This window comes from Gekko japonicus, unplaced genomic scaffold, assembly GCF_001447785.1.
Source record: "Gekko japonicus isolate JY-2015 unplaced genomic scaffold, Gekko_japonicus_V1.1 scaffold655, whole genome shotgun sequence".
Taxonomy (NCBI): Eukaryota; Metazoa; Chordata; class Lepidosauria; order Squamata; family Gekkonidae; genus Gekko; species Gekko japonicus.
Window position 1 is genome coordinate 401,157 of NW_015163107.1, and position 12,837 is coordinate 413,993.

Consider the following 12,837-nt stretch of genomic DNA (forward strand, 5'->3'; position numbering starts at 1 on the left):
TAGCCTTGGACTGGTGCCCTGCACTGACCCTTAGAAAACATACCAGCACTTGTGGGGGCGGGGGGAGATTCTTGCAGTCTACTTTGGTGGGGTTTTTTTTAGTGAAATATGACAATCAGCATTAAAGGACAAGTATAACAGAGGTGGAACAATCACTGTCAGAATGCAGCCTAACCTAACAAACAGAAAGTTGCTTAAATGTTATCTACCTGCCCAAATTACTTATTTATTCAGATCTTTATATCCCACTTTTCCCTGTGACTCAAGGCAGCTTACAAATCATACTGAAAAGCATAATAGGGGTGTGCAAAAAAACTGGTGATTCTGGCTCCATTATAGCCTATGGGGACCATTATAGTCAATGGGCCCCAAAGGCTGTAGTGGAGAATCGATCCAAGGGTATCTGGGAGTCGGGGGCTGTTTTTTGAGGTAGAGGCACCAAATTTGCAGCATACCTGCTGGTACTTCTCCTTAAACACCCCCCCCCCAGTCTCAAAAATATTGGACCAGGGGATCCAATTCTATGGGCCCCAGAAGGAGGTGCCCCTATCCTCCATGGTTTCCTATGGAAGCTTGGTTGTGAGCTGAAGCACAAATCCTCTGAGCTAGCTTATGAAATGTTGTGCACCAACACCCCCTAGTGCAGCTTAGAGGGAACTGTGAGAGTAGCTCCAATTTCAAATGTTCCTCCATGTGAAAACTCCATAAAAATAAAAAAGTGGAATAGCAGTAGAAATTATTCCATCCCAGCCCTTTGCTTTGTTCCTCATTTACTCTGAAGCAGTACAATCCATTCTGCTGCCTCAGCTCTTGATCATCACATTCTGCCGCATGTATAGATTAAGCCAGAGCGAAAACCTCAGCGGCAGTTCTTCTCCAATATCAGCGAATCACTTTGAGGGTCATGGGCATCCTGCAGGCATCTCATGTTTCCTCATGGAGCTCCATAGTAGGAATGCTGCAAAATTCACAGTGAATGCATTCAACAGCTAATGTTACTCAGTTTGATGGCTGCAATCAAGGTAAGTTGATTCCTAGGCTCTTTTGGTTTGGTGACAAACTGCTCAAACAACTTGTGATCAAGTCTGTGGCTGCATACTAATTGTGCTTGCTAGTGTTTAGTTGCTTGAACACATAAAAGTAGCCAATCAGAGCAGCCCTTGCTTGACACAATTGTCCTCTGTGTCACTGCTCCATTTATAAATCTACTAGGAGTAAGGCTCGTTGTGGGAAGAAATACAACGAGCTCTAGTAGGAAGCTCCAGGTGAGTGTCCTTGCTGTGGCTGGTGGGACAGCAGAGGGAAGGGGAAAATAGAGGCAAGCCATGTTTATTTCCTTCTGGGTAGCTATAAGGCAGGGCTGTTTCAAGTCATTTTGCTGCCCCATGGGTAGTATGGGAGGACAGCCTCATGGTAACAGGTATGGTTCCCTCCATCTCTGACTTACGTTGATTTGGGGTTATGCATTGGCAGCTAAGGTAGAAAACCACCTCCTCTTATGCTATGTCTTTCGGGTTCCAAGGGTCTGGAAAGCAGTTCCATAGCCAGTTACAGGGTTGCCAACTCTGGGTTGAGAAATACCTGTAGATTTGAGGGGTAGAACCTGGGGAGGGAAGGGGTGGGGAGGGACCTCAACAGGGTATAATCCCATAGAGTCCACTGCCCAAAGTAGCCATTGTCTCCATGAGAACTGATCTTGGTCATCTGGATGTCAGTTGTAATAGCCGGGAAATTTTCTGTAGGGGAAATGAAGTGCTGCGGCTGGAGAACACAGTGATTTCTGGGAGATCTCCAGGCCCCACAGTAAAATTGGCAACTCCAGTGACTGTTTAAGGGAAGATTGGGATATGTATTTTACCCCAGGACACATTTAATGACTCCCAACAGCAACAGCAAACTGTTTAGAATGTTAGAGGCAAAGCCAATCAGGCCACATATGCAAATGACCTCTGTGTTCCAACTGGCTATGGGGGGGGAGAGGAACAGCAAACTGTTTGGAATGTTGGAGGCGGGACTCAGGCAACACAGCCAGTGGATAGGGACAGCTTCTAAGTGACACATCATGGAGCCAACTGATTTAGGAGCGTGTGCAATGTTCAGAAAGTGCTACCCCACTTCACAATTATATATAAGGAGAAATGCTATCACATATTCAAGTGATTAGAACCCTGTATAATACACATATTGCAAACATACATTTGTTGTGTACATACCTTACAATTTTGTGGAACAGTTTGTCCATTACAGGGACTGCACAGCAGGGTTCTTGCCCACAACAGTTGGGCAAGATGTGCTTCCTTTTTCAATGTTCTTTTCTCTTTTTGGGGTGTTTTTCACTGCTGAATTTTGCCAGCAGTTTATATGTTGGTTTAATCCTCTGTTTTTGCCTGTGAAGCAAAGCAGTCTGCAGCAATGACTTGGGTAGGAAGAGAGCTCCGTCATGCTGTGTGACAGCACACATGCTTGAACTTCAATCATGCTATACTGTCCAGTTCTGGGATGGAGTGCAGCAACCCTTTGAACAGCTGTGAATGAGGTGTCAAACGCATCACAGAAAAACTGGCTGCCTGATCAGGGCATGATCCAAATCAGCTGTGTTTAAGCATCCCTAATCCATAGTCTGGTAAACTAGGTGTAACCATAAGCAGCTGTATAAACATGTGCTACTACCTGGCTTGCCAGCCAGATGACAGGGTATCATAAATGCTAGTTTTCATCAAGTTGGTTGCAGATTTTCTACTCTGATTAAGGAAGTCTGGTTCACGTGAAAGTACCAGGGAGGGCAGAATACAGTGATAACAAGACTACTCAATTCTTTTTATTCATCCATTCCTTCCTAGGAGCAGCCTGACCCTGGTCCCAGACACTAGGCAGAGAGAAGGAAAAGGAGGATTACATTAATGAATAACCGGCAACGAAGTATCAAGGAGGATTACATTAATGAATAACTGGCAATGAAGTATCAAACAAACAAAAGTAATATTTCTCTCCTCCAAAGCCTTTGTAGTTTTGTTTCATGTGCACTTCATTCATTTTTTTTTATTCATGTGACTTCACAATGTAGCAATATTTTCAAATGGCCTCAATGGCGAGATAAAGATGGCATGGAATAAAATAGTTTCTGACTATTTCTATATCTGGGCTGGCATGTCTATTAAATATGTCTCTATAATAATTAAATATGTATCTATAATAATTAAATATGTGACAGAATCTTAATGCGGAGACTGGAACTCAGTCCACTACTGTGACGTTCTAATTAATATGAGAGTAAATGTGATGTAGTGCCGTAGTCATCAATCTGTTGGTGAATCACAGAGTCCCACCGAATCGATCAGAATCCCCTACAGAGCAGCCATTTTAGGCTGCTTTGTGGAAAAACCAGCTTCTAGTACACATGTGTGCATTGCAAGGGCACCACGTCCCTTGCTTCCTTTCAGGTGAGGATGAGTATCTCTTTGGCAGATTATACTGCACGCATGTATCCAATCCCATACCGGAACAGTGAGGCAAGCTCACCCAGTGGTAGAAGGAATTCATTTTTGCACAGGCAGGTTCAGAGATTCTGACTCTTGCTCTTTTTTGGTCATGTCTTTAACTGCTTCGAGTGCATGACAGCAACATGGTACAAAAATACTTTGGAGTTGGAGCAACCAATTTCCATCCCACCAAGCTAAACACGTCCACCAGCCACATGCTAAATAACGTGGGCAGGTAACAAAAAGGAGGATATCACAGGTTGCATTCACAGGCTGAGCAGGCTTGGACTACACTGATAAAATATGAATTCCCTGCCGTAACCTTGTAACGGCCAATGGCTAATTACAATAAATTGAACTGAACTGGAATTCCCTGTTCATCAGGGAAAGTCACTAGGTGGTGTTGGGGCAGCTGCTATCTTTAGCATGCCTCTCAAGATCATTGAGAGCCTAAAATAGGAAAATCCCATGTATGTACCCAGAGGTAATATGGGACATAAATATAATACTTAGTAGTACAAGTATACACATCTCAGAGAATATCTATAAGGCCTTTTCTCCTTTCAGTTCAAGCAATTTACCACTAAACCAATACTTTTAGAGAAAGGTGCCCAAAGACAAACATGGGAACATATTGCGCCAATAGCACAAAATGGGCTGTGGGGGAGCACTATTTGTGCTCATTATGAGTTGGATCCAGTCTACAGTGACAATTTCCACCCATTCCCTCTTCCCACTGCAGGCCCCCCTATGACATTCCTCAGGGTCCCCTCTCCCCCAGGAGCAGCATTTTGTGGGGATCAGTGGGCTGCAGTGGGAGAGGGGAGCCAGGAAAGTTCCACTGTGTCACTGGAAAATTTAGTCTGGATCCAACCCTATGGATTCTTTCTGCTCTGCAGATGAATTTAACAGGGCAGCTTCAGTTGAGGATGAGTATTTCTTTGGCAGATTATACTGCATGCATGTATCCAATCCCAGAAAATAAAAGGCAAAGGCACCTCGAGCCACCACACATCCCAGCAAATGCAGGTGGTTCTTAGTAATGCTTAAGGAACATTTGCACATCCAAAAAATACATGGCAAGTGTGCAATTGGCTGAGGCCAGTGTCGGTGGTGTTTAGTAATTTCATACATGCAAATACCCTTCAAATATTACAGAAAAACATGCAGTTGGATGGTAATGCAAATAAGAAGAAACTTATTCTGCTCTACATTACTTTCCTTTATATGCACTGTTTCTCTCAGTGGGGTTGGGAGATTTGATTACTATCGAACTGTTTAATGTAACAATTCATCATATGTACTAGGAGGTTTCAAAACACCAGCAGTGTGGTGGCAGTAACATGTCAGTCCCAACCAAATGTTAACGATACTCCATGCCATGCTTTTGACATCAGCAACACGTAACATTATAATGTATGCGCACAACAAATACATGTTTGTGCCATGTGCATACAGGTATGTGCATACAGGTGTGCAAGTCGGAAAGCTAAGGCTGGCTACAGATTTCTGACCACTTGAGTATGCAGTGACACAGATCTATAAATGGAACAATAACATAAGGGACAGGCTTGTGGGGTTTTCCCATCACTGCTGTGGTTGGTTGCTGATACAGCAGTGCAGCATTGGGACTTTTACGAGGCAGACTTCCCCCCATTTTCCCTGCCCCCAGTCTCCCAGCAGTGGCCATCACCCGCCCCACTGAGGCTTCTTCAATTTCTTTGTAAAACTGGCAACTGAGTATTGTTATGCCATCATAACAATATGTGAATCAGGATCTCTAAATTCCCATTGTTTAAAATAAATCACTAGTTCCTTTGGTTGCAGAGACATGCTTTCCCCCTAATATTTCTCCTATGAAAGGGACTAGAGACTTTAAGTGTCTAGCCCCTTTCTTTCTGGAGGCATAAGGGGAAAGGCATACTTTAAAAAAAAAAAAAAAGGATGAAAGCTGGGAATTCAGAGACCTGATAGACGCATTGCTGTCATGTTATAACAATACTAAGTTGCTGATTTAAACAATTTAAAAAGCCCACCAGTGGTGGTAGGCAGCCAAAGGCACTGGAGCAGGAAAAATGGCTGCCATGTGGGCAGGACTGGGAAAATCTGAAATTTCTCTCACCCACAAAGCAGCTATTCAGGCTCTGCTGCATTCTTCCCCAAAACTTTGCAGCAAAGCAGCCATGGGAAAGATTGGAGAACAGCCAGGGAAAACACGGAGAGATCCACCAAACGACCTCAGTGCTGTGGAGACATGGGGGGGGGAGAACCCACTTCCCAACAGCACTGAACCCAGGGCAGATAACTTGTGTAGAAATTGTCATAGATGACTTACAACATTTCCCCCCAGCCGGAACTGCGTAACTGTTTGTTCCTGACTAACTTAATCACTGGCAGTAGTAGCTAAGATTGTTAACTGGTTTAGTAGCAGAGAATGTAATCTTAAACAGAGTTACATCCTGCTACACCCATTGACTTTAATGGATGTAGCATGGTGTAATTCTGTTTAGGATGACACTGAAAGCGCCTGAAATAAAATTTAACAATTGTATTCCACACAGAAATCAGTCAGTGTAGTTTTAAACTAGGGAAAATCTTCGTTTGCAGATTTTCACCTGTTTCTGTGTTGTGAAAGGCAGGACAGCGTGTATTTTTGCCCATTTTTTTTTTAAAAAGTCACAACTAGCCACACTCACAAGCAGTGTTCCCTCTAAGCTGAGTTAGTATGAGCTAGCTCACAGTTTTTTTAGCCTCCAGCTCACAGATTTTTGTCTTAGCTCAGGAAGGACGGCTCCAGAGCAAACGTAAGTTATACAGTAGCCAAATTGCTCACTCACAACTTTAATGCCGGTAGCTCACAAAGTAGAATTTTTGCTCTCAGGACTCCACAACTTAGAGGGAACATTGCTCACAAGTAATGGGGGTGGCATGGGAAAGAATACAGGCATAGCAAAAAGAATACCTTTATAAGGACCAACCCAAAATGACGTCACACTGCGCAAACTTTTGAGTTACCTGCATATTTTTTTTCTTTGTCAACCCAATCCAAATTTGTTTAATCTTTGTCCAGGTATCTCTGTACTGATTATAACTTCAGATTAACCTGGTTGGTTTGTTCTCCCGGAGACTCCGGCTGCTAACGCAACGTGCTCGTTGCACCCTCAGACGCCCTGCGAAGTAACTTTCCAGTGTGGAAATCACACAGGGAGGGAACCGACCGAGAAACCAATCCAGGCGAGGCCAGTCCTGCCCCACTCGAGAGAAAGGCTAAGATTGTTCTTTCCCCCAAGCCGTCAAGCCACACTCTGCCCGGAGAGATTTTGCCTCTCCTTTTCCAATCACAGAACTTCGCTAGGACTCTCACCTTCTACAGGCCTTTGGGGTCCGCCTCCTTCCCCAGGTAAGCAACCAGGCTGAGCCCTCGCCGGGAGGAAGGCACGGCCTCCGCGCCTTACTGGCTTCCTTTGCGCGGGGGAGGCGGGGTGGAGGACAAGGCTAGAGTCCTGTGGCGCTTGCCCATTCCACAGTCAGCCATATTGCGGCCATCGGGGAAGGGCACGGAGCGACGCCCACAGGACCAGAGAGAGTGTGGCTGGGGTAGAGGCGCGGAGCTGCTACAGGCGCTTTGCTCAGCCGGACCCGGGGAACGCGAGCCGTCTAGGTAAGGGCCGTCAAATCCCTGCCGCAACCCCCCGCCTCGAAAAGCCGCTGGGGGGGATCCAGAAGGCTCGGGCGGGACCCAGTGGCGCGAAGTTGCTCCGGGCTGGGGCGGTCCGACGTGGCTTTGGCAACAGGTGTGGTGAAGGGGATGAGTGCCGCCCAGCTCTTTTCTTGGAAGAAAGGAAGGGACTCGAGCAGGTTTCTCTAGGAGTAAGGTTGATTTTGTTCCCCCCAAGCAGCCAGCGAGTGAGGCGCTTTGCTTGGTCCTGTGGCTTGTACGCAAGCGTTAGGCTTTCACAGACTCACTTAACGCGAAGTTCCCCCCCCCCGCCCTTTAGTAGGCCCGATCCTGACACAAAAGTGAGTCCCACTCCGTTCGGTTTGTTCTCGACCAAGTGTGCGGAGGATTTCAGTTTAGTAGCTCAACTGTGTGCAGATTTACTTGCAAGGAAGCCCTCCTAGGTTCGGTGTGGCCGCCTTTTTATTATTTATTTATTTTGGGAAACACCTGCTGAAGCTGACCGAAGGGTAGACTGGCGTTCCCCTCTAGCAGTCCGAGCGGCGAAAGGGCGGGTTCCCTTCCCCTTTTCGTCTATTTGGCCAGGAGCGGAGGGAGTCCGAAGCCACATAAAAGGTTGCAAATGGGGAGCTGGGCGGTGGGAATCGACTACGGATTAATTAAGGCGGAGTGGCCATCTTGTGTGGCTTCGGGAGAAGGGGGTCTTCCCTCGGCCGTTTATTCGAAGAGCACAGGAAGCTTGCGATAGTTCCTGTCTGAGGATGAAAGATTGTATCGGACCTATCGGGGGGAACTCTCTTTGCCCTTCTTAAGCTTCAAGGCGAACCGAAACAATAGTTGCCTTCTTTGAAACAGCGAGATTGTCCCTCTGCCTTCTTCTGTCCTTTGTAGAATTTGCCTGCTTGCGGCTCGGCTCTCATCCAGAGTAATCTCGTCAAAGTCCCACGGGTCTCTATCCGGGTAGTTAAGACTCTGCAGTAGTCACGGCTAGTCCAGGGGGTTCTCAGTGATTCTTAGCATTTTTTGGTCTTCCAAGCCAAGACAGAGTCAGTGATATTAAGTTACTTGGTTTGGGTATAGCTATGAGAGAAGGACTCCCCACCCCTTTCTCTTAAAAAAATTGAAATTATAGTTGTTCCTGTGAGCCTGGCAAACCAAATGACCTTCTCTACTTGGGCTTTTTTTATATAAACCTGGGCGAGGCTGCCGGTTTTATGTTTTCTCTAAAGCTGCGGTGTTACTAAGTAATGATTGGTCATGAATGAATCATCCCTGCTTACTTAACCTTCTTCTTAATCCTTAAAACTCCTCTACCATGCCTGTATTACACAGATGTTAGTTGGTGATTTTTTCCCCCCCTCTGTTCAGGCTTCTCAAAGAAAAGAAGGAACACCCAAGAGGCTGCTGCATGAATATTTGCTTTTGGACCAACAGAAACTCTTCAAGAATCAAAAATGCCAAAACCAGTAAGTGATTCTCACTGCACCCCCACGACCTATTTAAGAAAAGGCATTATAGAATATTGTAGAAACTGTGGGAACTCTGATTTGCGAATCTCAATCTTAACAGCACCCAGCTAAAGTACTTTCCCTCTGTAGGAATCTCTGGATAGCATTGATTTCATTGGAATTTTTAACCTGCCATTTCCATTTGTCTGTTTATAAAATTCTAACCAAGTTGCACATCTCTCCTCTATCAAGAACTTTAGCTTTTTCATATGTCATGGTATGTGCAAGACTAAACAAGCTGAGTGTAAATGTGGGAACTGTTCTTTCCAATGTTTTTATACGTTTCCATGTTTGTGTACTCTTGACTTTCCTCGGGCTTGAGTGCCAATTGAATTCACTTCTAGGTTGTCCTTTACTTTGCTATGTTCCATGTCATGTAGGGGGAATCTAAAGCTTCCAATGTTTTTATACGTTTTCATGTTTGTGTACTCTGACTTTCCTCAGGCTTGAGTGCCAATTGAATTCTCTTCTAGGTTGTCCTTTACTTTGCTATGTTCCATGTCATGTAGGGGGAATCTAAAGCATGCTTAGTAGGTTGTCCCATTTAAGAACTCCTATTTCCTAGAAAGCTTATTAGGACCCAGCCTTATTATTTTCCCATTTTGTAACTAATAGCTGTGGCTCTTCTTGTTCAAGCATTTTGATTGGAATCATTGCCGTAGTCCCCTTCAGACCTTGGACTGTGTGTTCACACTGAACAGTGCAGTTTTGAATTACTTTTCATGGGTCACATGGTGATGAAAAGAATTTGCTTCTCTTGCAGAACTGGTATCTAAGAAGCGGTTTAATAATGAGCTTGGTTTGCAGATGGATGACAGAGTTCAGTAGCATGATAGAAGGGAGTTCCTTCTAGAATGATACTGAACTTTTAATCAACAGCATTTGTGCTCAGTAAATGGGATATACCCGATGAATAACTTATATCTAACTACACCTACAGATCAGCTAAATCTCTATGTAGTTCCTCATTTTGGTATGATCAGCTCCACAGAGCACTGCATCAATTACTGGGTGCCATGTGTGGTGAATTTTAAGGACCTCTGGCCCTCTTTAAGCTTTTCGTCTTGTCTTCCTTGACCACTTCCTGCTCTAGATATAGTTGTAAAGGAAGTCTGTGTTTACAGCTTTAGCTGTTTTTCAGCATTGTGTGAGAGGGGACTGAGGACTTGAGAAGTTGCTGTAATAAGGTGTTGGTATTGCTCCGAATGGCACATGGGGATTTTTAAGAGCAAAGGAGCTTTTCTGTACCTGGGGTTGAAGGAGAGCACGTCCTAATGAGCTCAGTGGAATGTACGTGTGAGTAAAAAAGCATCGTGATGGGCAGTAACTGTGCAGTCCTAAACACGATAGTGTCCATGGATCACCAGGGGGAGGCCACCACCATTCTAAAGGGATTCTAAATGCTGCGAGAGCCAAATCCTGATCTTGCTCGTAGTATGGCTCTCTTGTCTCCCCCAGCCCCCAGCAAGTCTTTTCAAGTGCCAAAACAGCTACAGAGGGCGCAAGTGTTTTGGTTCTTGATAGGGCATGGGGGGAAACAAGAGTGCCTCAGCCCAACTTTCTGCAGGCATGATCAGGATCAGGCAGCCATGGCATTTTTAAGTCACTTTAAAATGGCGACCATGAGGACTCCATCGTGGCTAGTCTGTCCCTAAGTCTGTTGAAGTCAGTGGGCTTCGAAGAGTATAATGTCTGCTTAAGGTTGCATTGTGAAAGTACTGGAGCCCTGTCCAGCTGGGGTGTGGAAGCCCAGGGCACTCAGGTGATTTTAAAAAGAGGCACATTTTTGTGGGGAAATTGAAGGAGAAAAAGTTTGCCGTTCAAGATGTCATGTAAATTAAGTGCAGGAGTTTGTTTTTCTAAATTGTTGTTGTTGTTCAGTCGCACAGTCGAGTCCGACTCTAAATAGTTACGTTAAAAATCCCTTTTCCTTTTTTTTTTCCCCCTAGGAAAACTTTTAAGTAAATTTTCTGCTTAAAAAATTATTGCCTCTGGTCCAGTTCTGGGAACATTGTTTCTGTTTTGTTTGCTCACATATATAGCAAAAATCCCCTGTTAGACCTGTTCCATGTTCTCTTGAATCTGAATGGGTTTAGTGAAAAATGTGTAAGTGTTCAGGGGAAAGTTCTGAGTGCGAGTTCTCCTCGTTCCAAGGGGAGCTGCTTCCTCAAAATGCTGGGACATCCTTTACAGGGCTAACAGGCGTAGGTTGAAATGGTGCGAAGAATGTGTAGTAACTGTTAGCTGTGTTTGTGGACCTTTTAGGGCAGCATAGCTGCACAGGTGTGGCAGGTTGGACCCTGTGCTTTTGTAAATAGCCAAAGCTATGACTCGGAAAAGGAAAGATTAAATATGTTCGTCAGTTGCTGATAACTTGAGTTGCCACCCTTGAAGAACCAGAGGCTGGTTTAATTATACATGCATGTGTGTGGTGGATACATCTCTGCTTAAGGCTAACTTGTGCTGCATTTTGATTAAAAATGGTGGCCTGGCAATTGAGTTTGCCAATTGCTGAATCTTGTTTCGTTTGTCATGATACTGACATGTTAAAACAATGGTTCAGGAGCATAAACTGTGTGGTAGTCTTCAATTTTCTTGTCCTTGGAGCAGTCCTCTGGCAGAAGTTATGATTCCTATTTGATAGATGGTAGAACTGAAGCCGAGACAGTGAGCTTGCCCAGGGACGTTCATTCAGTCTGTAGATGGAACAGAGCTTTAAATTGATGTGCACTCTTCATGACTCACCTTCAGATTGCAGAGAAGGCGTTCTTACTTCCATCCTGTGCATATTTATCCCACACTTCCTCCAAGGACCTCAGAGTGGTGTCCATGGTTCTCCCTTCCTACTTTTATCCTCACATCACCCCTGTTAGTTAGGTTGAGAAGCAGTGACCAACCCAAGGTCACTAACAGTTAGCTTAATGGCAGATGTGGGGGTAGAACCCAGATCCTGAACTTTGAGCACAGCTCCATACTGGGTTTCCTTCCTGGCTTGTGCTTGTTGCACCAAATGCAGACTAGGGATACTTGTTTATGAGATCTGCCATCAGTACAAAGTATGCTTTCCCAGTACTCCCCCGGTTTAATAGTGGGCTTAATATCCATATCAGTCTCCCCAGCCTCCACGGCCAAAACTTGACTTTAATCAGTCTCAGGTACACCTGTTGTGTCTTCTGCTTCTTCCCTCATGTTGCTGTACTCAATTTTGCACACTTGATAATACTGCAGTGATACAGAAGGCCCTTGGTTTCTAATGCTTTCTACACTTTTCAGTCGAGCTTCATGGATCAGTGAGGTGAATTTGGCAATCAAGCTCTGTAATATCGCCCATGCTCAATATGACCTCCTAAACTCCGGCTAGTTACACAGAAATTGTCTGTTGTTTGAGGAAAAGTTCTTTCATCTAATCAACAAAAGCTGCTCACAACTATGTTCATAAATGTATCTGAACTGGGCTTGTCAGCTGGCACCAGGAGCAATACCTAGCAGAGGTGAATGTGTTCCTCTTTCTCGTGCACCTGACCAATGTCAGAGGGCCAAAGTGCTGATTTACAATGACTTGAGTCATGTGATTAGGCCAGGGATTGATAGATTCTGTGTCTACTAGTACAGGGCATGCTCTGCTTTCTACATAATCAGCATTTAAATAGCTCTTTGGCTGGTAATAGTTACTAGGAAAGGGGACAAAGAATCATATGGGGATTACCTGGTTAAAACATATATTGCTCACATACTGATTTCAGAAGAAGAGAGATTAGTTTTGCAATCCTCTAGCCCTTCCTCCCAGTCCTGCCCTCTACCATTCCATTCCTGGTGTGGTTGAAGGAGAGGTGTATGACCATTGGAAGTTTATTGTGGTATATAAAATGCTACATTTGCAGCACTGGAATCACATTGTACTCTTTAAAGTATTTTATGGTGTTTATCCCAGCTTTGTTCCTGTGATGTTGGTTGCTGTCTTTGGTTTATGGCTGGGGGAACAGATGCTGAGAGAGACTTGCCTAATAGATCCAATGAACCTGTGCCCTGTCTACAAGACCGAACTTGCATCAACTAATTTAAATAAATAAAATGTAAGTGGCAGATACTAAGGTTCTTACAATCTGCTTTATTTTAAACACGTGGTGTAACCTGATCCTGTGCAAACTTACTCAGAAATAAGTCCCACTGT

At 44.6% G+C, this 12,837-nt stretch overlaps 1 protein-coding gene and 1 long non-coding RNA gene across 3 annotated transcripts in view; one reads left to right on the forward strand and one right to left on the reverse strand.

Moving 5' to 3' along the window:
- Positions 1–901: 901 nt before the first annotated feature.
- LOC107106615 lies at positions 902–6,922 on the reverse strand. Its single transcript, XR_001482369.1, has 3 exons — positions 6,844–6,922; positions 2,214–2,866; positions 902–958 (listed from the first exon to the last, which is right to left on the reverse strand). It is a non-coding gene; the product is annotated as an uncharacterized LOC107106615 (long non-coding RNA).
- EZR (ezrin) overlaps positions 6,565–12,837 on the forward strand; it is a 52,824-nt gene continuing 46,551 nt past the window's right edge. The window contains exons 1-2 of one of the 2 annotated variants that reach the window (XM_015406795.1): positions 6,565–6,879; positions 8,527–8,624. In XM_015406795.1, the coding sequence (XP_015262281.1) occupies positions 8,613–8,624 (12 nt within the window). In that variant the 5' untranslated portion in view covers positions 6,565–6,879; positions 8,527–8,612. Of the gene's footprint in view, positions 6,880–6,944; positions 7,141–8,526; positions 8,625–12,837 lie in introns of those variants that run through there. The other variant, XM_015406794.1, reaches the window with a different exon arrangement.